Genomic DNA, 23,254 nt, shown 5'->3' on the forward strand with positions numbered 1-23,254 from the left:
AAATGAAATTATATAGAGACTAAAAAAAAAAGAGGTTGAGGATCTCAAGAGAAATAATGAAAAAATGGGAATAAAGGGGGCCGAGCAGTGCCAGATCTCAAACTATACTATAAAACAGTAATTTTCAAAACAGCTTGGTTACTGGTTAAAAATAATTTATTCTTTGGAACAATTAGGCAAACAACATACAGAGGAAGTGAATCTTGTTAAGTAATGTTCAATAAACCCAAAGACTCTGGTTATTGGAATAAGAACTCTTTATTTAATTAAAAAAAAAAAAAACTGCTGAGAAAACTGGATAGCAGTGTGGAAGAAATTAGATTTAGTCTAACACCACATACTAAGATAAGCTCTAAATGGATATATGCTCCAATAAAAGGTCACACCATAAACAAATTAGAGAAACATGGAAAAAATTGCCTATCAGAAATATGGATTGATAAAAAGTTAATGACCAGATATGGGCTAGAGGATCACAAAAGATAAAATATATCATTCTGATTACATAAAATTATAAAGTTTTTGCTTAAACAAATCTAACAAAGCTAAAATTAAAGGGGAAACATCTAGCTGGGGGAAAAACGCAAGTTTTTTTGAGTAGTCTCATTTCTAAAACAGATAAGAATTGATATTGTGATAAATGACTGAAGGATATAACTTCAGTTCTCCAGGGGGAAAAAAAATCTCAAGACTATCTCAAATCATAAAAAACAAGGTGCTCCAACTCACTAATAGAGAAATGAAAATTAAAATAATTTTGAGGTTCCACCTCTCACCCATCAGATTAGCAAAGGTGATAAAAAATGGAAAGTGACAGATGTTGGAGGATCTGTGGGAAAACAGACACCTTGATGTACTCACTGTTGGTGGTCCTGTAAATGTGTACAACTATTCTGGAAAGCAATTTGGAAATATATACAAAAAGTTGCTTTAAAAGTGCACGTCTTCTGACACAGCTGTTCCATCCCTTGGCCTATGCCCAAAAGAAGTAAATGTATCCTACGTATACAAAAATAATTAATAGTAGCACTGTTTCTGTCTCTCCTGCTTTCTTTCTTCCTCTTCCTCCTCCTCCCTCTCTCTGTCTGTTTCTCTCCATTGCAAAAAAAAAAAAAAAATTGGAAACTAAAGATTTGCCCATCATTTGAGGCATGGCTTAATATATTTTGATACATGAATGTGTTGGAATACTATTATGTTGTAATAATTTAAAAAATAGACGATTTGAAAGAGATGTGGAAAGACTTGTATAAAGTGATGCAGAGTGAAGCAAGCAGAACTTGAAGAACAATTTATACTTTAATATCAACATTATAAAAATGAACAATTTTGAAGACTTTTATAGACTGATGAAGGATAAAATGTGCAGAATCAGAAGAAAAGTTATACAATAATAATAATACTGTAAAGATGAACAATTTTGAGAGCTGTAAGAGATTGTAAGATTATAAGAACAATGAAATAACCATTCATGATTCCAGAGGACTGATGATAAAACATATTCTCCCTCTCCAAAGAGAAATAATAGATTTAGGGAAGAGAATTAGGATATACAGCCAATGAGAAAAATTGTTTTGCTTGACTCCGTGTACTGTTTTTGCTACAAAGGATTTTCTTTTCTTTCTTCTCTCTCTCTCTTTTTTAAAGATGATCGAGGGAAAAATAATTTCAGCTAATTAAAAACAACTTTAAAAATAGACATTGAGAGATTGTGGTACGCTGCATGCCCTTTCAGATGAGATCACCATGTTGTTAGTTTTGTTGAATTGTTTTACCTTATTACAAGAGAACTCTCATGGGATTGGGGGCATCTGGAAATGTTCATAATGTAAAACCAAGTCAGGTCAATAGAACTTAAAAAAACCCACACATCTAAATAAGAGTAGTCAGGTTAAAGCCAAATGAAATTGGAAGAAGGAACAGAGGAGCATGGAGTAGTAATCCTACTTTGCTTCTTTTTTCTTCCTTGCAGGGAAGCCTAGGATTCTCTTCCTTTTAGCTTAGTCTCCTGGAATGTGTATTTTGGAAGGAGGGGGAGAAGCCTACCCATTGGGTGTAATGTTTCTTATCCCTCATCTCTCCCCCCTCTCCTAGACCCGAGTTACCACCAGAGGCTGAATTCTTTCCACCTGCTGTCACATCAGAGGTAGCCAGGGCCAGCTGGACATCAGATGCTTTCTTGGATGTGTCCTTTGGCTTTCTGGTGTAGGGAAGTCACAACTGGAACTTTGGGGTCTCTAATTTTGAACCTTGCTTATTAGCAGTGATGACTTTGTGGAAGCAGAGACCTTTCTTCTCTAATTTATGCTCTTAACCTTGAACTTGGGGGAAATAGGCCAGGGGTCTTGGCTCCTGGAGGTGAAAGTGCAGCTTGTCAGGGATTATGTGTGTTGGATTGGAGAAAGGAGTGGTGCACCGAATTCTTGTTTCTGGCTATTGTAATAAGAACTAGAAAGTCAAAACAGAATGAATACTTATGGAGCACCCCCTTTTATGGAGGCTTTGCTACACACTTGTAAGGAAGGGGTACTGGGAACAATCATTTTAAAAAAAGTGCTCTCAAAGAGCCTAAGCCTAAAAGGAGAAGTAAGTCATTCATGGATGTCAGTGTGTGTTGAGAATCACAGGAGTAACAGCTTGGATGCTGTGCCAGGCAGAGGAGGTTTTGTTTAACAAACACAGAGCTAAGTACTAATGCTTGTACTTACTGTGTCTGAATCAGACTTGTTGAATCAGAGGCCTGGGAGGGAGGGAAGACTTGGTGGCGTTTTACCTCTTTTCGACCCCTCTCCACCAGCTGTCAAAATTAATTAGGTCGTACAAGAAACAGAGGAGAAACCTAGCATTGGGATGCCAGAGCTGAGCTTCCTTTAGTAGCAGTCTCTAGAGTATCCTGTATCTCCTCCCCCTGAAGCTATTAATAACACCTTCTTTGCAGAGCTGTTCATCCTTCTAAAGGAAATAGGTTGAAGCAGGCATGTTTGCCAGTTCTCCCTGCCCCACCAGAGGATTTCTGACGCCACTGGGGGGGAGGAGGATAACATGGGATCTGTCCTTGGTTGCCTCTGCTCTTACTCTCACAGTAGTCTGGCCAGTGGTCAGGACCTTAGATCAAGCTTCTCCTTTGAACTATTCCAGATTGGGTCAGGCTTAGGGAGCAGATTCTTTGACCTCCAGCTTCTATCCTGTGTGACAACAACTTTGGCAGCTGACAGATTGTCTAGTTGGATAGAGGGCTGGGGAACACTGAGTCTATTCCCATTCACACACATCCCCCAGTCTTTATTTGAATTTGAATGTCAGCCTAATAATAATTTGAATTTAGATGGCACTTTAAAAGAGAGAGATGACACAATCAAAGATGTCATAAAGAACAACATGATCCATTGCTGTATAAGCAATATAGTCTGTTACTTTGGAGAAAGGAGAAATCACTGTGGGCTGGACACCTCCTTTGCAGGGGTCTTGGGCAACAGTTCCCAACTTTTTAAGAATGTGAAGATCTCTTTATTTCATCAAAGATTTTGTGAATCATTGCATAGTACTGTTAGACTATTAACATTGTTTCTTTTTGAAAAAAATATGACAAGAAGTTACTATGAATTAAGTAATTCTCTTATTTGGTACTTTATCAATCACAGTGATATTTACATACTTTGTAAAAGGAGTAACACCTAAATATAGGATCATGATGATAGAGCTTGAAGGTGCCTTAACAGTCATCTAATGCTGCGGAGACTCCCACTTTACAAATGAGGATTCTGAAAGCACAAGTAGGAAAGTGATTTACAGAAGTTCACCCCCATAGTAAATGTTAAATCTTCCAGACCTATTACTTATTCAGGCTATAAAAGTTAAATGTTTTACTGTGCCAAATTATATTGCCTACTTTGGTGGTGTGTCTATGTCTGGATTGCATATCATCTAGGACCAAGAGTGAGCTGAAACCAGTTCGAACTAGCTCTTGTGAGCCAACTATTAAACTTTTAGTGTGATCATTTATATCTCAGAAAATGCTACTAATCAAGATTGGATTTACTATTTTGTTGATCACTTGGGAAGTAGCGGAAAGAATATTAATAATGCAGGTTAAGCTTAAAAATGTATCAATTTATATATCCTCTCTTCTCCCCCTCCTCACCCCGAACCGATTAAGCATTACCGAAATTCCTGGGGCTAGGGCCATAGATTAGAAATTACTTGGTTTGGAGTTATACTGTAGAATCTCCCTTGAATACCAGCTGGACATGATGCTAAAAACCAGAAGGTCTTTAAGTGGGCTTACTCATTCTGCTTTGTTTTTGTATCTCAAATCGCCTCCTTAACTTCAGCTAGTCATTTTTCAACTACTTGCTGTCAGTCGGGCAGCAACACTGGCTTGTAGCCGTGCTTTTGCACGATGGAAAGGGCTCCTCTTAGTATAGGAAGGGTCTCAGCGTGAGAATGGAGCGAATTTGAAGTCTGCGTTGTTTCCTCCTCTCCGGGCACCACTTTGTGCTTTCTGTTTTTTTCTGTCATCATTGGATAGTGCTGGCATGTAAAGTATTCCGTGGTGGGTCTCTCGCTGACCTCTCCACGCTTATTATAACCCCACTGCATGCATCCTCCAGTCAGCCGACCTGCTCAGTCTTCTCCACGTATAACCGTCTACCTTCCTGTCTTCCTTCCTTTGCACAGGCAGATGTTAAACCTGAAAACTTAAATCCCTGACACCCTGTTCTTAGAGCCCTGCTTTGCTGTTTTCCGTCATGTCTGACTCTTCCCTTCCCCATTTAGTTTTTTTTTGACACATATATGTGTGTGTGTATAGTATCTATATATACACACACACACACACACACACATATATATATATATATAGTGTATGTATGTGTGTGTGTATATATATATATATATATAGAGAGAGAGAGAGAGAGAGAGAGAGAGAGAGAGAGGCTGGATCTGAACCCATTTATTGAGTCCTGACTTCAGATCTGGCCCTCTGTGCACTATGGCACCACCTAGCGGTCCTCTAAGAATCCTTATTTTCCTACAAATTACATCTCAAATGCCGGGTGATGTGCACAGCCTTTCCCGACCTCTCAAAGTCCTAATTTCCTCTCGGTGCAACAGATAGAGCGACTGACTGCTTATCAGACTTGTGACTCTGGGCCAATCACGCCATCTCTGTCTGCCTCAACTCCCCTCATCTGTGAAATGGGGATAATGATAGCACTTCTCTCTCACGGTGACTGAGGATCAAATGGGATAATATATCTAAAGCATACAGTGCCTGCACATAGTAGGTGTTTAATCAGTGCTTGTTTCCTGCCGTTATTTAGTACACACACTTTATGTTTACGTATGCACACATGATCTTATTTATGAAGGAAGGGCATTGGACTAGATGGTCTTCTAAAACCCCATCAGTGCAGAGTGTTGTGCCCCTCTCTGCCTCCAGCACCCTACCCCCAAATTCCCTGAGGACTGCGAGGGGCCGGTTTTTCTCTTTGTGTACCAGCCCGTGGGATGTTTTAAAATGTTTGAATTGAATTAAATAGTGAAGATTCCCTTCCCCTTCCTGCTTGGTGCCTCGGGAGGAGTTTGTGACGGGCACACAGACAAGTTTCAGCCCATCGCACACATCCATTGTTGAGTGTTAGAATGGGAGAGTCAGCTTGATTTCTGGGGTGGGCCAATCATGCAGGAGGAACTGACCGAGACGCTGTGCCGCATTTCAGTGTAGCCGTGAGGTGGCACTGTTCCTCCACAGCACTATTTCCTTGATTTTGAATAGGCTTGTGGATTTACTCCTACCCCCTTATTTCACAGATGAGAACATGCGCCTGGTCGGGCAGATGGTAAGTGTAGGGAGCCAGGTCCGGCGTGAACTGATGATGGATCTGCAGCATGGACTCAAAGGAGCCAGAAGACTTAAGGCCAGAAGAGTTCTTAGAGATTACTAGTGCAAGCCTCTTATTTTACAAATGAAGTAACTCAAGTCTAGATGGGAAATTATTTGTGCAGGGTCCCACAAGAGACAGTGTGTGGCACAGCCTGGACTCCAACCCAGGCTCTCTGACTGTAAACTGTATTTTACAGTGTTGACTGTATTTTTGCCTCTACATCCAGTTTCATTCTCTTGGATATTCTCTTTCAGACTGAAAACATTTCTTTCTGGCTTCCAAAGCCTTCCACAATCTATCTTCAATCTTCCCTATTCAGTTTTCATTCCTTATCTTTCCTCCTTCTTTCCCCACATTAGTTATCCTTTTTTTTTTTTTTTTAATCCAGTGACATTCCCTTGGTTTCCCCCCATGTGTCTCAATTCTTCTTCTCCTCTTTGTACCTTTTTTTTTTCTCCCCACCCCAGAAGGCCCTCCTTTCTCTCCTTTATCTGTCACATCCTGTCTGTCCTTCAAAAATAAATTCAAATCCTACCTGTTTCAAGTAGTCTTTCTTGACCATGCCAGTGCTCATTATTTCACTCCCTTACTCTAGGATCCTAGGAACATAACTCATTGCTCATTTGCATGCTATTTTAGTCTTTTTAGTTATCTTTTGCAAGGACTCAAATTTTTTTTTTCCTATGAGGATTTTTGATAAGGAGGACCTTGTCTGTAGTCTTTTGTACCCCTTTAAAATGCCGAGCATCATCCTGGGCCCCTGGTGGGTGCTCAATAATAACTACCTTTTGTTTGGGTAAAAAGAAAGGGGATGACCTGAGTGGACAGAAAAGTGGAATAGACTTAGACTTAATAGGTCCTAAAGGACTTAATAGGTCCTCTTCGGGGGATGCAGCTAGATGACCCTTGCAGGTACTTCCAGTTTCTCCTCTGTTTGAGTCCCCTCCATATACCTCTGCGTCTTGGTGTAACCATTCTATCAGATACTTCCATCTCCTAAGCTCCTTTGGTAGAAAATGTAACTGGAAAATGTCCCCTAAGGAACTGCATAGGAAGCTCTCTGTTGTAGTTGCCAATTCCAAAATATCCCAGAGAGATCAGGTTGGGTTTATTTCTGATCTCATAATCAGCACCAGAGACAGAGTGGTTAAGTGATAGAGACATGAGTCAGATCCACGTACATTTACTAAATGAGTGACTTTGAATAAACTACTTCATCTCTCCAAGTCTCTTACTCCATCTGAAAAACAGGCTTGATAATACTTGTAGCAAAAAGCAAAGGGAGATCAATGAAGAGAGAGCTGGTTTTAGAAAAGGAAAAGCCGAGTTCAAGTTTCCCTGGGAAATCCTTCTCATCTCCATTTTACAGTTGAGGAAACTAGGCAGAAAGTAGTTAAGTGACTTGCCCAACATCACACAGTTAGGAAGGGTCTGAGGCTGAATTTGAAGTCAGGGTTTCCAGACTTCATGCCCAGCACTCTATTTATTTATCTTATAGTTTAGAACCATGTGTTATAGAGCATCCATAGAGGGAGTTTACATACTAACTTGCATGAAACCACAAGTCTTTTCCAAAAAATGCTTGTGCCTGTCATAGAATTGCTGTGAGGAAGGACTCTGCCACGGGCCAGCTAACTGTGAGCTATTAATTGTTTGATGCCTCATTGTGGTGCATACACACACTCCTGACCCTGTTTTTTAAAGGGCTGTGCTATCAAACATTGGCAGGTCCCATCATCCAGGAAAGGTTGCAAGTACAGGCCCAGGGAATTAGTGCTATTGGGGACCCTTATAATTGACTTTTGGAGAGACTCACCAAACTAGTGGCAGGGTGGTGATTTTCCCACATGATATGAATAAATTGCTGAATAGATGAGAAAACATTAAACTCTTTTTATTGTTCAGTTGTGTCTAACTCTTCTTGACCCCACTGGGGATTTTTTTCGCTAAGGAAGCGGAGTGGTTTGTCATTTCCTTCTCAGACTCATTTTACAGAAACTGAGGCAAAAAGGGTTAAGTGACTAGTCCAGGGTTACACAACTAGTAAGTGTTTGAGCCTGGATTTGAACTCGGGTTGTAGAGTTCTGACTTCAGGCTCTTCACTCTATATGCATGAGGACACCACTTGTTTGCTTTAAACTTTTGTGTGAAAAGTATTCTTCTATGTGTTTAGAAGATAGATAATAGTGTAAGTTAGTCCATGCAAGGATTTTTCATTTAGTTGGTGGTAGATGAGACAAAAAGGTTCCAGCTATAAGAGAGATGTCTGGTTCAACTGACTTTAGGGTACAACCACAAAATAGATGGTAATGTCATTTCTCCTGATTAAAAACCTATAGTTTTCCTGTGACAAGAAGTCACAGGATCTTCAGTATGTATGACCATTGCTAGGCCATGGCTGCATGAGGGCTGTGCCCAGGATGGTGGCTATGATGGCTAGGTTGGGAGCCGAACCAATAGCTATGGCTGGAGGGTTTATGGGGTAGAGAGGAGGGAAGATGTTCTTTTTCAAAGCTCTTGGACTCACTTTCCTGATGCTGACAATTGGGCAGCAGTGAATTGCTCTTTCCAGTGCAAGGTCTGGTTGAGAAGCAGAATGAGGTGTCAGGAGGTTACTTCTGTTCCCAAGGTTCTAAAATTCAGGTTTCTGCACTGTCTCTAGTTGCATTTCCTGGAAAGTTGTGGTTTGATGGTCGTTTGACTCCTGGTAACTTGTTTCCCGTTTCTCCTTCAGGGTGCTTTGCTGTTTCACATGCTTTGGTCATTCTTTCATGGGCTCTGTTTCTATTTACAGATGCTTCAGGATTGCCCCAAGGCCCGAAGAGAGGTGGATCTGCATTGGAGAGCCTCTCAGTGCCCACACATTGTCAAGATTGTGGATGTCTATGAGAACTTATATGCTGGAAGGAAATGTCTCCTGATTATCATGGAATGGTAAACAGCTCTTCCTGCACATCCCTCTCCACCACTTCCTCCTCAAAACTCTCATTTCCTGATTAGTCCTTCTGCCCAACTTCCTATTCCTTATAGCTCTGCTCCTTGCTCAACTCTTCTGCCTCCCCATTCCTTTCCAACATTTCTTTCAGCCTTACTCAATCCACTTTAGTCTCATAACTGTCTTGACAGTAACAGGGAAACCTTAACATGTAAACACTTAATTTTTTTGTTGAAAGATGGTGCATGATTAGATGGGTGGGGCACAGCAGAAACTCCATTTCTGAGCTCTGTTGCTTATCTTTTGGCTTTTGTTTCAGCATGGATGGTGGGGAGCTCTTCAGTCGCATCCAAGACCGGGGAGACCAGGCCTTCACAGAGAGAGGTAAGTAAGCTCTCTTGGTAGAGGCAAAAAAGTCTGAGCAAGTTCTTTGGAAGGGAGACTTTCTATGGTAGGGTTAAGGGGCTACTGTATTAGTTGTGGCTCTTCCTGCCCCATCCCCTCCCCCCCCCCCCCCCCATTTTAGAATTCTGCCAAGCTGGAGTCATGACTGACTTTGCTGACATCATTCTTGGGTAACATTCTTAAAGTTTTTCTTTGTTTTTTAAATCATGGATGGATTTCACAGCCTGATATGACTTATGGATCTACTCTCAGAATAATATTTTTAAATGCATAAAGTCAAATGCCTAAGATTACAAAGAAAGCCAAAAATTAATGAAAATTCATAGACTCCTTGAAATTTTGACATGGACACTTTGGAGGGGTGTTTGTGGATCCCAAGTTAAGAACCCTTGTTCTAGGGATAGCATCATTAGAATGTAAGCTCCTTCCAAGCAGAGATATTTTTTATAATCCACTAGTGTTCCAGATCCTTGTTAGTTGATTAATGATGACTAAAGGCTCATACCTGTGAGACTTAAGGTTTCCAACACTGAGTATCACTATACTCTATTGCAGTTCCATATTGAGGTTAGGGCCAATTAGTAAATAATTGGAATTGCATTAGCATTGCAAAACTAAACTTCAAAACCCATCTTTCTTCTTCATTCCCTCCAGAGGCTTCAGACATCATGAAGAGCATTGGTGAAGCAATTCAGTACTTACATTCAATCAACATTGCACACAGGGATGTCAAGGTAATTTCTCCCCTTCCTCCATATCCTTTTTGTACTTCCTCCCACTCCAACTCCTCAATCTGGAGACTATGAAATGATAGCAAGGGTTGGTAGTGATGTAGTGGGAAGATGATTGGATTTGGAATGAGAAGATATTTAAATCTTGGCTTTGCCACTTCCTGTGTGTCCTTGAACAAGCAAATTTCTCCATAAAGTATGAATAACACCTGTTAATGTCAACTTCCCAGATTGTTACAGAGCTGAAGTGAGATAATTTATGTCAAGTGCTTTGCAAACTTTAAAGCTTTCTATATAACATTGGCTGTCATTCTTTATGCCTCAGTTATCCCAATTACAAAAAAAATGTTACAGTTGTACAATCACAGGGTTGTTATGAGGATCAAAGCCTAATTAAGCTAATATATGTCAGGTTTTTTTTATAGATTGTAAAAGTTTACTGTCAGCCCAGTTATTCTGGATGAACATCAGCAATGATGACGAATGTTCTGGTTCATTTCCCCTCTGTCAACCCCTATATACTGAGACAGCTTCTCCCTGAAGTCTGCCAGTTCTGAGCATTGCCAGGTGTCCACACTGACTTCATCAGCTTTGGGTTATGACCTTTTGCTGGATGCATTTTGGAGGAACATTTGCCTGTATCTCTCCTCCTTTCTTCTCTTTGCCTATCTAGACCAACCCAAATATGTCCTGCCTCCCCCATGAAGTCTTCTCTTCTCTCTTCAGCCCACAGGACTATCTCCTCTCTATTTCTACAGTCATGAAAGCTGTTAACTATCTTGTCTTCTGTTGTTTTCTCACATCTGTTTCACATGTCTTCAGTCCCTAACGATTATAAGCTTCTTCTGTTTGAAGACTGCATGCTTCTATATTCCCCCTCATTATCTAGAAGAGTTCTTAGCCTTTTTTCTACATTCGTCCCCCCCCCCCCCAACCCTGTTTGAGAATGCAAACAATTCATTATAGGTTATACATGTGTAGTCACGTTGTGAAAAAAAATTATAAAACAAAATTTAAAAAGAAAGTATGCTTCAGATCGACATTCAGACACCATCAGTTCTTTCTCTGGATAAGGATAGCTTTTTGGTCTTGGATCATTGTATTTCTGAGAATAGTCATGTCATTTACAGTTGATCATCTTACAATATTGCTATTACTTGATACATGATACATTTCACTTTGCATCAGCTCCTGGAACTTTTTCCAGGGTTTTCTGAGAGCATCTTGCTCATCATTTCTTATAGCACAATATTCCAACGTAATTAATCATCTATCAAAATTTATTCAGTCTTTTCCCAGTTGATGGGCATCCCCTTAATTTCCAATTCTTTGCCCCCCCCAAAGCTGCTACAAACATTTTTCGTGCATATAGATCCTTTTCCTTTTTTTCTTTTTTTTTTTTTTATCTCTTTTGAGATCTAGAACTAATAGTGGTATTGCTGGGTCAAAAGGCATATGCACAGTTTTATACCCTTTATATATAACACAGTTATATATCTATATATAGTCAGTTACATGGTCTGTAAGGTTCCTTTCCAACTCTAAATTTGAGAATCAGATGATTAATGACTGCAGTTTTGGGGTATCTGTGGTAGATGTTTCCTCTCCTTTCAGGACAAAGGAGGGACTGTAGCATTCTCCCTTTGGGTTTTTCAGTCTGGGTCTCTCCTGTAAAGCTTGGAATGAATATAGCAGTATAATCCTGGATATATATATATATATATATATATATATATATATATATATATATACACATGCATATAGTTTCAAATTATTCTGCAGAATGATTGAATCAATTCACAACTTCATTAACCGTACATTAATGCCTCATTTTCCCAACATCCTCTCCACCATTTGTAATTTTCCTTTTCTGTCTTATTAGCCAGCCTAATAGGTATGTGGTAGTACTTTAGAATTGTTTTAGTTTACATTTCTCCAATCAGTAGTGAGTTAGAGCATTTTTTTCATATGGCTGAAGATAGCTATGATTACTTCACTTGAAAACTGAGAGTTCTAATTTTTTAAGATGTATTCAATACTTGTTGATTGATTGAGTGAATGAATGAATGAAGCTCAGGGTATCCTTATTACCTTTGGAATACAGTGAAAGCTACTTTGCCATTTCAATCCCTTTACAATCTGGCTCTAATCTACTTTCCTGGTTTATTGTATTTTTTTTCACTTGCTGTCCAGGACAACCACGTTGGCTTATTTACTTTTTTTGGTACATAACATTCTAACTTCAGTTTTTCTGCTGTTCCCTGTGCCAAATGTGCTCCTTCTGAACCCCTGGAGACCTTTGACACAATCTCTAGCTTTCTTCATGTCTCATCTCGGATACTACCTTTTAGTTGAATTCTTTCTTGATTTTCTGGTCATTACCCCTTCTCCCCTTCTTATCACATCCCTAACACGTCTATCTATCTAATACAACTATCTAACACATAGTAGTTGAAGTATAGTAAACCCTTAATAAAATTTTGTTGAATGGATGACTGACTAGTTTTAGTCCCTTCGGCTCAGTGAAGCCTTTATTTCTTTTTTTTGTTTCTGTGCAGCCTGAGAATCTCTTATACTCCTCCAAACGGCCCAATGCTATTCTGAAGCTCACTGATTTTGGCTTTGCCAAGGAAACTACCAGCCATAATTCCCTCACTACCCCTTGCTACACACCATATTATGTGGGTAAGTTCCAAAAATAGATGCTTGAGTGTTCATGCTTCCTTTGCTTTTCCCTTTCTTCATTGAGCTCAGGTCACCAGCAAACCCATTCTGAGATCAGTTTTGATAAATAGTTATGACCAGAAATAAGAGAATGGCCTATTGAGGTTTATGGTTTGCCTATTTTATAGTCTTGGAACTTTGGATAGATCATTTCATCCCCAGGATCTTCAGTCTTCCTCATACCTAAAATGATGGGATTCAGTTCGATGGTCTATAAGGTTCCTTTCCAGCTCTAAATTTGAGAATCAGATGATTAATGACTGCAGTTTGGGGCTGTCTGTGGTAGATGTTTCCTCTCCTTTCGGGAGAAAGGAGGGACTATAGCATTCTCCCTTTGGGTTTTTTCAGTCTGGGTCTCTCCTATACGGCTTGGAATGAATATAGCAGGATAATCCAGGAAAATGAAATGATCCCCTATGTCCACTGGCACTCTGGAGGACCTTTCCCATGCTTCTGGGAAGATATCCCAGCTCCAGTAACCTCTTGTCCTTTACAGCTCCAGAGGTCCTGGGCCCTGAGAAATATGATAAATCCTGTGACATGTGGTCTTTGGGTGTCATCATGTATATCCTGTGAGTACTGTGGGAATGGTAGGGGCAGGTACTATTCTTCTCTCATGGACAAGAACTTGGATGCGCAGGGTGGGATGTTTTGGGAGGAGGACGCATTTATTTTTCTAGCTAAATTTGCATTTCTGTGGGAGATCTTTCTAAATAATCTTTCCTTTCTCCCTTGCCCTTACCTTTGAGATGAAAAAGAGGTGGGGACTGTCCACATGAATAGGTACTTGTTGCACAGGATTCCTGATAATTACTTTTTAAAATATTTTTAATATCAGGACCTAATCACCAGATTCCTTTTCTTTCTACCAATGGGACAAGGGAAGAAACAGATTTTTCCTCCTTTTCCTGATATATGTCTCTCAAGTAACACCTCTCATTTTCTTCCTTTTTTTCTCTTTTCTGGGTCTAGCCTGTGTGGTTATCCTCCATTCTATTCCAATCATGGCCTTGCCATCTCTCCTGGCATGAAGACACGAATCCGAATGGGCCAGTATGAGTTTCCCAATCCAGAGTGGTCAGAGGTATCAGAGGAAGGTAAGGGACTCCCCACCCTTCTGGGACACATAAAGGATACCCCTGTGTAAAGGATTTGGGAGAATGCCTGATTAGGATATCAGGGCTTGTGCGTACTTCAGAAAACATGGTCAAGCCTTAGTGCTTTCTGTTTTGGAGAATATCTTTCCAACTGAGAATCTGGTCTCTCTTTTAGAGCTGGAGGTAGTTGATGGTGGTGTTGGTGGTTGTGGTGGTGGGAGCAGAAGCTTGAATTCTGAAATCAACTTTGTCTTCTTCCTCATATGCAGTGAAAATGCTTATCCGGAATCTGCTAAAGACAGAACCAACTCAAAGAATGACCATCACAGAATTTATGAATCACCCTTGGATTATGGTGAGCTGGATCTGCTGGGAGGGACCCCAAACTCGGAAGAGCCCCACTAGGGATTGGGAGACCAGGAGTCAGTTTCTGTTTAGGGGAATCCTCCTGTATTTGGTCTGATTCTAAATCCCCTTTTCTCTCCTCCAAGCAATCAATGCAGGTCCCTCAGACTCCACTGCACACAAGCAGAGTCTTGAAGGAAGACAAGGAGAGATGGGAGGATGTGAAGGTAAGGGCAAGGAATTGCTTTGGAGGTGCAAGGGTGGGTGTTGGTGCCTGGAAGGGAATAGGAGTAAGCATTGAAATAATACCAACTGTGTGTTAGGCAATGTACTGAGTGTTTTACAAATATTATCTCATTGGATGATAAGGGAAGGAAGAGAAAGATGCTGCAGAACCCGATGTCCTTAGTTTTTATTGTCTCAGAGCATATGTGTCAAAGAAATAAAACTTCTGGTCATCCTTAAAAAACCTGACTCCAAAGTATGGGGAAAAAGGCTCAGTTTTCTTATAGGTTCTATTACACCTCCCTGCTCCCCACCCCCCATTCCCCACTCTGATGAGTCTTCACTTAAATTAGTGTCTTAAAATGGTGGAATTGGAAGAGATCTTATAGATCATCTAGTGACAGATAAGTAAACTGAGGCAAAGGCCAACGCTTGGACTCAAATCCAGATCAGGCTGTGCTTTATATCTTCGAAGTCAATAAGTATTAAATACCTACTGTGTGCCAGGTACTCGGTTAAGAGCTGGGGACACAAAGAAAGACAAAATACAATCCCTGTATTTGAGAAGCTCAACCTAACAGGAGAGAACATGAAAACAATCTACCCACAAACTGTATACGTGGTAATTAGGAAATGATCACCATGGAGAAGGCCTTAGAATCAGGAACGATTGGGAAAGGCTTCCTGGGTACTTAATAAATGTTTGTTGAATTGGGCTATTGAATCTTCTCCAGTTGTCTTTCTCTCATATTTGCTGTCCTTTCCTCTTGGGTCTTGGTGATGTTGTCCACCCGAAGCTGTGATCTTCATTGCTCCATCCCTAATTTAGAGGTGCTCTTAGTCAAACCCAGTGTATTCACTGCTTCATGACCTCTTTTCTTTTTTATTTCCATTTTGTTTATAAAATGTTCTGCTCCCTCTTCTTACCCTCTTTGTGCTTCACCGGGCCCTTCCCTTCCCATTCTATCCTCATCTGGTCTCGCTTCTTCTTCTCCTTAAACCCACCCTTGCTGTTCTCCTCCTCAGGAAGAGATGACCAGTGCCTTGGCCACCATGCGTGTTGACTATGAACAAATCAAGATTAAGAAGATTGAGGATGCTACCAACCCTCTGCTCCTGAAGAGGCGGAAGAAAGCCCGGGCTTTGGAGGCAGCTGCCCTTGCTCACTGAGCCACTCTCAAGCCCTCCTCCTACCCTGATGGAGGGAAAGCAATAACTCTTTAAGTATATTTTTTAAAAGCAGAGACACAGAACTGTCCTCCCCAGCTCCTGCGTGCATGGAGCCCAGAAGCTTGTCAGCAGATGAATTCTGGTCCTTTAACTGCCACCTTCCCTGGAGCTCCTGGATATGGCCTGGGAGCACCTGACTCCTGGGAGGGTGGGAGGGTGAGGACAAGGGGACAAGTTGTTCTCGAGATCTTCCTCATTGTGCAGTTTTTCTTGGCTAATTTGGCCTTGAATTTTTATAAAATTTCTATTTTTTTTCTCCTCTTTCCCCACTTTTCCCTCCCAAGTCACAGGATGATATTTTTTTTTAAAAAAGGTATTTTGGGGAGCTGCTTTAGGGAGGTGACTCACTCAGTGTTTGTTATCTTGTTCCCTCTGCTCCCCCTTGACCCTAGTCTGAGCTTCAGTGGACTTGGGGGCCATGGGGTCGGGAACTGAGCCCTGTAGAGGCCAGGGCTTTGATGGTGTGGATCTGGGGGGGCTTAGCCTCAGGCCTGGGGGGCCTTAGCTCGGAGGCCTTGGGCAGCTGGAGCTGTGGCCACGGGGCCGACACGCAGGGCTGGCTGTGTGAGTCAGCTGCTGGGCCGGTGGCGGGCAGGCAGGGGGCTTTCCGCTTTGGATCTGACCCAGCGCAGTGTAAAGTCCACATATCTGTCCGCACGGGAAGCTGGCTGAGACTGAAATGGCTCATGGTCCTTCTCTCTGGCAGGCAGGGCTCTGAGGGCAGGGGCAAGGGCTCCTCTGATACTGGCACTGAGACAGAAGGGATGGGAGCCTTCCTCTTCCTCCTCCTCCGCCCCTCTAGTGCCGCATTGCCGAGTCTTCCCTTCCCTCCTCCTCAGCCAATGGCAAGGCAGGACTATCTGGGGAGGAGGGATGGCCCTAGGATTCAGGATGATCCCTCTCCTCTCCTCCCCAGGGGTATACAGAGGGCCAGGGAGTGGGGAGCCCGGTGTCCGGGCCCGGGGTTTTTTTTGCACATCTCCCTCCATCTCCTGCCCTCATTTTCTGCCCCCCCCCCTTTCCGGAGCCAGTCTGAGCCCCCAGGATCTGCTACCCTGAGGTGGGAGCAGACAGAGAGCCCGCTCTGGGAGACGAGGCCCTCTGGGCCTCTGCATTGAGGGCCAGCCAACTTATCATACCCCTTTGCCTCTCTCCCTTATTTTAAAGCTAGTCTGGTTTTATATTTCCTTGGTTTTAGCTTTTCCCCCTTTTCGTTCTTGGGCCGTCTTCTGGCTTCCCGCTCCCCTCTAGGAACGGGCCTGGGCTCTCTGTAGCCGGAACACAAAGATCTCCGTTCTGCTCTGCCCGCTCTGGCCGCGGGAGCCCTTCGCCTTTCCCCGCCAGAGGCTTGCTTTCTCTGGGCCTCTCTCTCTGCTCTCCATTTGAGAGACCCGGAGGACAGAGAAGAAGCCTTTTCACCAAAGATGCCCCGTCTCTCCGCGCTCCTCCACTGATGGCTCTCCGCCTGGGGAGGGAGACCCGGCCTCCTCCCCTCCCCCCCCCAGCATTAGGTAGGAGCGGAGCGGGGGAGGCCCGCGTCTGAGGCCTTCTACTCCCACACTTCAGGGCGGGCCGGGGGAGGGTCGGGGCTCGCTCTTCATCTCCCCTCCCTCCCCCCCGCGGTGTGTCTGGCCCTCAAATGATTGTTAACTTGTTGTTTTGTATGATCAAAACTGTCTTTACTAAACAGATTTAATAGTTGGAAGTGTTCCTTCTTTCTTCCGCACCGGGCTCTCCCCAGGGCCCCGGACGGCTCCGGACGCACAGCGTTTCCCCTCGCTTCCAGGCCCGGCCTTGAGGGGGCCGTAGGAGGGGGAGGGTCAATCCGGGATGCGAGGAAGTCTGTAGGGGTCTCTGCGGGGTGGGGCGGAAGCAGCCTTCAGGGCGGGGGCGCCCCCTCTGGGAGTCTTGGCCAGAGAGGCTGCGAAGGCGCCGGGCTCGGAGCCCCCAGCGAGGCGCGGCTAATCGGGGAGGGTCCGCGGCTGGCGCACTGGCGCTCGGGAACCCGCGCCTCCCCTTCCCCCCCACGGCGGAGAAGGCGACGTCACCCGGCGGCCTCCTTGCGTGGGAAACGTGCCGCGGCGTCCTAGGGTTATCCTGACCAGCCGGCCTTGCGGTAGAGGGCCGGGGGGTGGGGGTGGGGGTGGGGAAGCGGCTGTCGGGCTAGTGCCGGCTGGGGAGAGCTCGGGGCGCCCAGTAATGTCGGGGCCCAGCAGGGGGCGTCGGGGATCCAGCATTGGGCCCGCAGCCACGAAACGGAGGGAAAAGCTAGAAGGGAAGAGCTTGGGTGAGGTGTGACACCAGCGCACTTATTTCTGTGAGGTTTCGCAGAGTGCTTTGTTTCCAGTGACCCAGGTGTGAAGGGGAATGGGCGAGAAGGGCCAGCGGGAGTGTGGCATGTGTAGCGTCACTGTCCTGAGGGGCCGCTAGGGGGCGCAGCGGGCAGGGCACCAGCCCGGAAGTCGGGAGGGCCTGGGTTCAAATGTGCCCTCAGACACTTCCTGGCTGTGTGACCCTGGGCAAGTCACTCGGCCCCAATTGCAGAGAGAGAGAGAGAAACGGGGAGGAAGGGAGAGGGAGAAACGGAGAGACAGACAGACACAGAGAACGAGAGACACAGAGAGAGGGAGCGGGAGGGAGGCGGGAGAGAGTGAATCACTGCATGATCAGTGCATGAGAGAGGCACGAATCGGGGCCCTGAGAGGCTGGAGAGGGCCGTCTGGGAGCGTGGGGGCAGGGCGGGACAGAGTCGGATCTGGGAAGCCTTCCGGCCCGTCCCTACCAACCCCTCCTTCCTTCCCGGTTTTCCACGTGAGGGGACGGACCCTCCCGGGAATTAGGCCATTCAGAGAAGCAGCCTCTGAGCTAGCGCTTGAGCTCCTCTCCTGACAACAGACGCAGCCCTTCCTTGGCCGCGTCCCGTTGCCCAAGGGTCGGAATTAGAGGAGGGGGCTGAGCTACAGCCCCGGAACCCGTGACGCGTGGGGGGGGGGGTGGCAGAAACACGTTCCGGGACCCCGTCCCAGAGCGGCCCGAGGCGGCGGGGAAGTTCTGGCTGAAAAGTTGGGTGAGGCGTGGACCCCGGCCGCGAGGCCCTTTCCCCAGTGCACCACCTTGCGGCCCAGCGGGGGCGCCGCGGCGAGCAGAGCCCGCGCCTGCCCCCGGGAACACCCGAGTCCCGGACTCGGTCATCCGGGCACCGTGAAGCCGAGTGTCCCCCGTGCTCCGCCAGCGGGTGCTTCTCCCTTCGTTTCCACGAGCCGTGATGTGTCTCTTTTCTCACCTCGAATAAAGAACGCTTAAAACCACAGGACCGAGGGCGTGGGGGCCCTCCCTTTCCCAGTTGTGACCCTAAGCAAGTCACGGCGCTTCTCTGAGACTCAGTTTCCTCATCTGCCCAATGGGCCCAATAAATGCGCCGCTTAACCGCCGCACTGTGGGAAAGGCTGCTCTGCAAACCTGAAAGTGAGCCCGTTATGGGAGGAGAATGACGGACCCTGGTCTCAGAAAGAGGGTGGGTTGCTGAGGTTGAGTTCCTAGTCAGAGCCCTTACTCATTGCTTTTGGGAACTGTGGGTTCCAGAGAAGCCGGCTTGAGGTTTTGTGTTCAGAGAAATCCAGGGCGCCCGTTTGAGCCTTGGGGAAGCGGCAGAAGCGATAAGAACTTAATAGAAGTGAGAAGCGGCCGGGGGAGGGGAGTGTGGCTGGAGGCTGGTGGAAGCTTGGGAACAGCTGCACTTCGCTCCGCTCTCTGCCGTCCATCCAGCTCCCATCTCCTTCCTCTGCCACTTAGATCGGCTCCCCGGGGCAGGGAGCCGGGGTTATCAGGCTGAGAGTGAGGTGTAGGGTTTGGAGGGAGGAAGCCGCAAGGGCTCTGATGGGCTCTTCTCTTGCGCGCTCCCAGGCTTCCCTGTTTTGCTTTTATTTATTTATTTATTTATTTATTTTTTGCTTTGAAGCCTCTTTATCCTTAGTCCTCCAAGAATACATCCTGAAGAAGGAGGTGCTGCTACTGATGGAGGGCTGGGCGAGGGCCCCAGCGAACCTAGAACTGTGAACCTGGCCTCTCTTGGTGTCCTAGGCTTTCTAAAGAACCGAAACTTCTCGGGCCGCTTTAGAGGATTTTTTTTATTAGCACGTAGTCCTGTACTGTTTGCAGTGTGTAAAGTACTTTGCTCACAATCGCCCCGAAAAGTAGAGGCAGGGTAGAGTTTGTTCCCATTTAGTGAGGTTTGCATAGGTGACGTCCCTGCCAAGGAGATGCAGCCAGGAAATAGTAGGGCCAAAAGTACACCCCAGATGCTGGAGGGCCCCTTGGAGGCAATGGTCATATAGCTAAGTGATGGGATGATTCATTTAGGATTTTTTTCTGCGCACTTTCTGAGTACGGGGGGAGAGGATGGGAGAAGGGAAGCGGATAAGCACTTATTAAGTTCCTAACGTAGGGAAAGGCGTCAAGGGGCAGCTCAATTCTCCGAGAGCCTCCACTGCTGTGGATCATAGCGTCTGAAGGATGGCAGGGCAGCCTTTGCTGACACAGGTGCTGCGGACAGGGAATGAAGTAAATCGGAGGCAGAGGGAAGAGGAGGGAGGTCAGACAGCGCAACGGCCTCTCGGTCTCCTTGTGTCATCCTCTCACAAGAGGGGGTCCGTTCTGCAGGGCTGGGTTGGATCTCCAGCAGCCACTGTCCCGGGGCTCCCGTGTATGCCAGCAGCTCCTGAGCATTACAACCGAAAGGGAACTAGTATTTATTAAACTCCTGCTATCTGTATAGTAGGGGCTTGCGAGTTTCAGAAGGGAATAAACTCTTGTAAAACCACTATGTACTAGAACACTGAATTTGGGGTCAAAAACTGTGTGTTCCAATCCTGGCCACCTCCTTGATCTCTAGTCCTACGACCTTCAGATTCTCTGTTCCACAAGCCCTCTTCACTATCAACTGCTTAAATCAGGCCCAGAGAAAAGGGCCCTGTTTTCTTCTAGGTGGTGAGGACCTTCCTAATGGAACTTGTCTTGAATTTTTCTTCTAATGCTTATCTCACTCAACCTCTATCAGTCTCTGCTTGTTATCTGTACAACGAGAAGCTGTATGACCTTTGAAGTCCCAGGTTTTTTTTTTTTTTCTTAATCTGGAGATTGCTTATAAATGCAGAAAGTTGAAGGAGGTTTGGCTAATCCAGCTCTCTGACCTTCTAAACCCCTGTTGCCTTTCGGAGCCAGCATAAAAACTACTGCTCTCATACCCTGTGGGTAATTTGGTGGTGGAGGTGGTAAACAATAACAGTAAATTATTTGGGGTTTCCTTTGAATGGGTAGGCAACAGGAAGTGGGGGGATGTGTGTGTAAAGGAATAGGGCAAGGCCTATGAAGGAAATACATTTTGGGGACTGAGTAGGAGTAGAGTGGTAAGGCTAGGGGAAAGTTATTGGTGAATGTCAACAAAATTCTGAATGAGGGCCCAGAGTAGGCCATTTCATAGCATCTTAGATTTAGAGGCCACTGAAATTAAGGGCCCCTGAGTCTCCTACCCTTTCATGTTATGAATGAGGAAACTGAGACAGGCTGATCTACTTGCCCAGGTCATATAGCTAGTAAATATCTGAGCTGGGATTTTAACCAGGTCTTTTCTGACTTCATATCCAGTGTGTTATCCCTGGTCCAAGTTGCCTTTCTCAATGTGATTTCACTGAGAGTCTTGGATCTTGCAGAACTGCCAGGCTCAAAAAAAAAATCACTCTTGGGCCCAACATTGGGGGATGAACCTCTCTAAACAACGTCCTGGTGTCAGGAAGTTGATAGGACTTGCTTGGGGCTTGCCAGCCACCGACATAAGTCAGTCAGCCCATAAGGAGGCAAGAGGAGAACTTGTCCTTAGATCAGCAATCCCTGGAGCTCCTGTGTGTCCAGCACGAGGCAAAGTGCTGTAGAATCCAGCTTCTTAAACTGTGGATCATGACCCCCATGTGGGATCTCCTAACTGCATGTAGGGGTCACGGAATTACGATTTGTTTTCAGCAAATGTTTGCTTTGTATGCCTGTTTTATGTATCTGTGTACCTGGGATCACGTGAAAATTATAGAAGCAAAAAGGGGCTGTGAGTAGACAACATTTAAGAAGCCCTGCTTTAGAGGAGAGAAGAAAAGCTCCCTGCTCTCAAGGAAAGCTTATCATTCTGCAGAAGAAACAAGTCAGAAACCAAGATGGCAGGTCAGGACCTGGCAGTGGTGGGTGATTTGTGGCCTTCATGCAGATTGAGAGCACCGAGTGCCCATGATCGCTTTGGAAGACAGCATTTGACTTGGGCGTTACTATTCAGGCTCCCTGGATTTCTCCAGCTATGAAACAGAGATTAATACCTGTTCTGAACACTATCCAGGGTTGTGAAGGTCACAGAGAAAGGCTCCTGAGGTTTTGCTGGAATTTTTTCTGCTGCTGCTACCCCCATCTGAGAGATTTCTCTGCTAAGAGTCTGCCCCAGCATCCCAGCCTCTTCCTCCTCTCTCCTTTTATGGGTCAGCTCTATACACTGCAACCTACATACAGTTTCACATTTCATTTTCAAGTAAAAAAAGTTGCTGGCTACAAATTATATTCTGCTGAGGTAGGCCATGGACTGCTAGAGCTAAAAAGAACTTGGGGGATCATCTATGGACAAAGAAGTTAAGTAAAACTAAGAGTCCAACGAAGATCTCCAAACTCCAAATCCAGGATACTTCCTATTCAAATTTCTCATTTCTCAGGTAGCATTTAGGTAAAGCATTTAACCAGTGCCTTTCAGGTTTTCACTCTACCTTTCTAGTGGTGAGAGTAGAACTTCCAAGTTACTGTTCTTTTAGCATATATCCCCATGTTTCCTCTCTCCAGTCCAAGATGAAGTTTTGTTTTTGGTTTTTTTTTTTTGTTTTTTTTTTTGTTGTTTTTTTTTTGAGCCCAGAAGGAGCTAGGTCATTTGGTTCAATTCCTTTTGATAACTGAACAAAGCATTTGTCTAGAGAATCACATTTTTACCTAATTGTCAACTGCCTGGACTCTGTAACTTAGGAAAAACTTGATTAACTTTTATGTCTTCATTATCTCTTTTTTTAACTTTAATTTTTATACACCTTCAATCTCCCTGTCTCTTCCTTTAAGTGGTGATTTAAGCTGTAGATCCTTTCTTATTAATTTTTTAAAAACTGAAAACTTTTATTTCTCCCACTTCCCACCTCTATCGGAAAAGATAAAAATGTAGCAAATATATACAATTAAGCAAAACAGCTTCAAGCATTGACAACTTTCAAATATTATATCTTAACCTGCACCCAGGATGCATTGCCTTCTTCTCAGATGAGTAGAATGCTTCATCTCTCCATAACTGGTCATTGCATTGATCAGAACTCATGAGTCTTTCAAAATTCTTTGTCTTTATAATGTTATGTTGCAGTCCCTCTCCCCGCCCCAGATTTTGCTCACTACACTGTGAATGGGGTCATTTTAAGTCTCCCTGGGTTTCTCTGAAACCATCTTTTTGTACCTTTTCTTCATTTTGCATCAGTTTATCTTGGTTCTCCATTCATCCCACCCCTAATTGTCATCAGCTGACATGATGGCAATTAAGATCCCATTTTTCCTGTATGATGGATCATTATCCTTTAACCCAAATGCATCTGCTTTCAGGAATTCATGATACCTATTAAC

General features: G+C 44.5%; 1 protein-coding gene across 1 annotated transcript in view; it reads left to right on the top strand.

Moving 5' to 3' along the window:
* Positions 1 to 17,278, top strand: part of MAPKAPK2 (MAPK activated protein kinase 2) — a 58,200-nt gene extending 40,922 nt beyond the window's left edge. The window contains exons 3-11 of the mRNA XM_031937260.1: positions 8,680 to 8,819; positions 9,140 to 9,204; positions 9,880 to 9,959; positions 12,515 to 12,641; positions 13,177 to 13,252; positions 13,653 to 13,777; positions 14,047 to 14,132; positions 14,269 to 14,349; positions 15,374 to 17,278. Of these exons, the coding sequence (XP_031793120.1) occupies positions 8,680 to 8,819; positions 9,140 to 9,204; positions 9,880 to 9,959; positions 12,515 to 12,641; positions 13,177 to 13,252; positions 13,653 to 13,777; positions 14,047 to 14,132; positions 14,269 to 14,349; positions 15,374 to 15,517 (924 nt within the window). The 3' untranslated portion in view covers positions 15,518 to 17,278. The remainder of the gene's footprint in view (positions 1 to 8,679; positions 8,820 to 9,139; positions 9,205 to 9,879; positions 9,960 to 12,514; positions 12,642 to 13,176; positions 13,253 to 13,652; positions 13,778 to 14,046; positions 14,133 to 14,268; positions 14,350 to 15,373) is intronic.
* Positions 17,279 to 23,254: the final 5,976 nt, after the last annotated feature.

This window comes from Sarcophilus harrisii, chromosome 4 (assembly GCF_902635505.1).
Source record: "Sarcophilus harrisii chromosome 4, mSarHar1.11, whole genome shotgun sequence".
Taxonomy (NCBI): domain Eukaryota; kingdom Metazoa; phylum Chordata; class Mammalia; order Dasyuromorphia; family Dasyuridae; genus Sarcophilus; species Sarcophilus harrisii.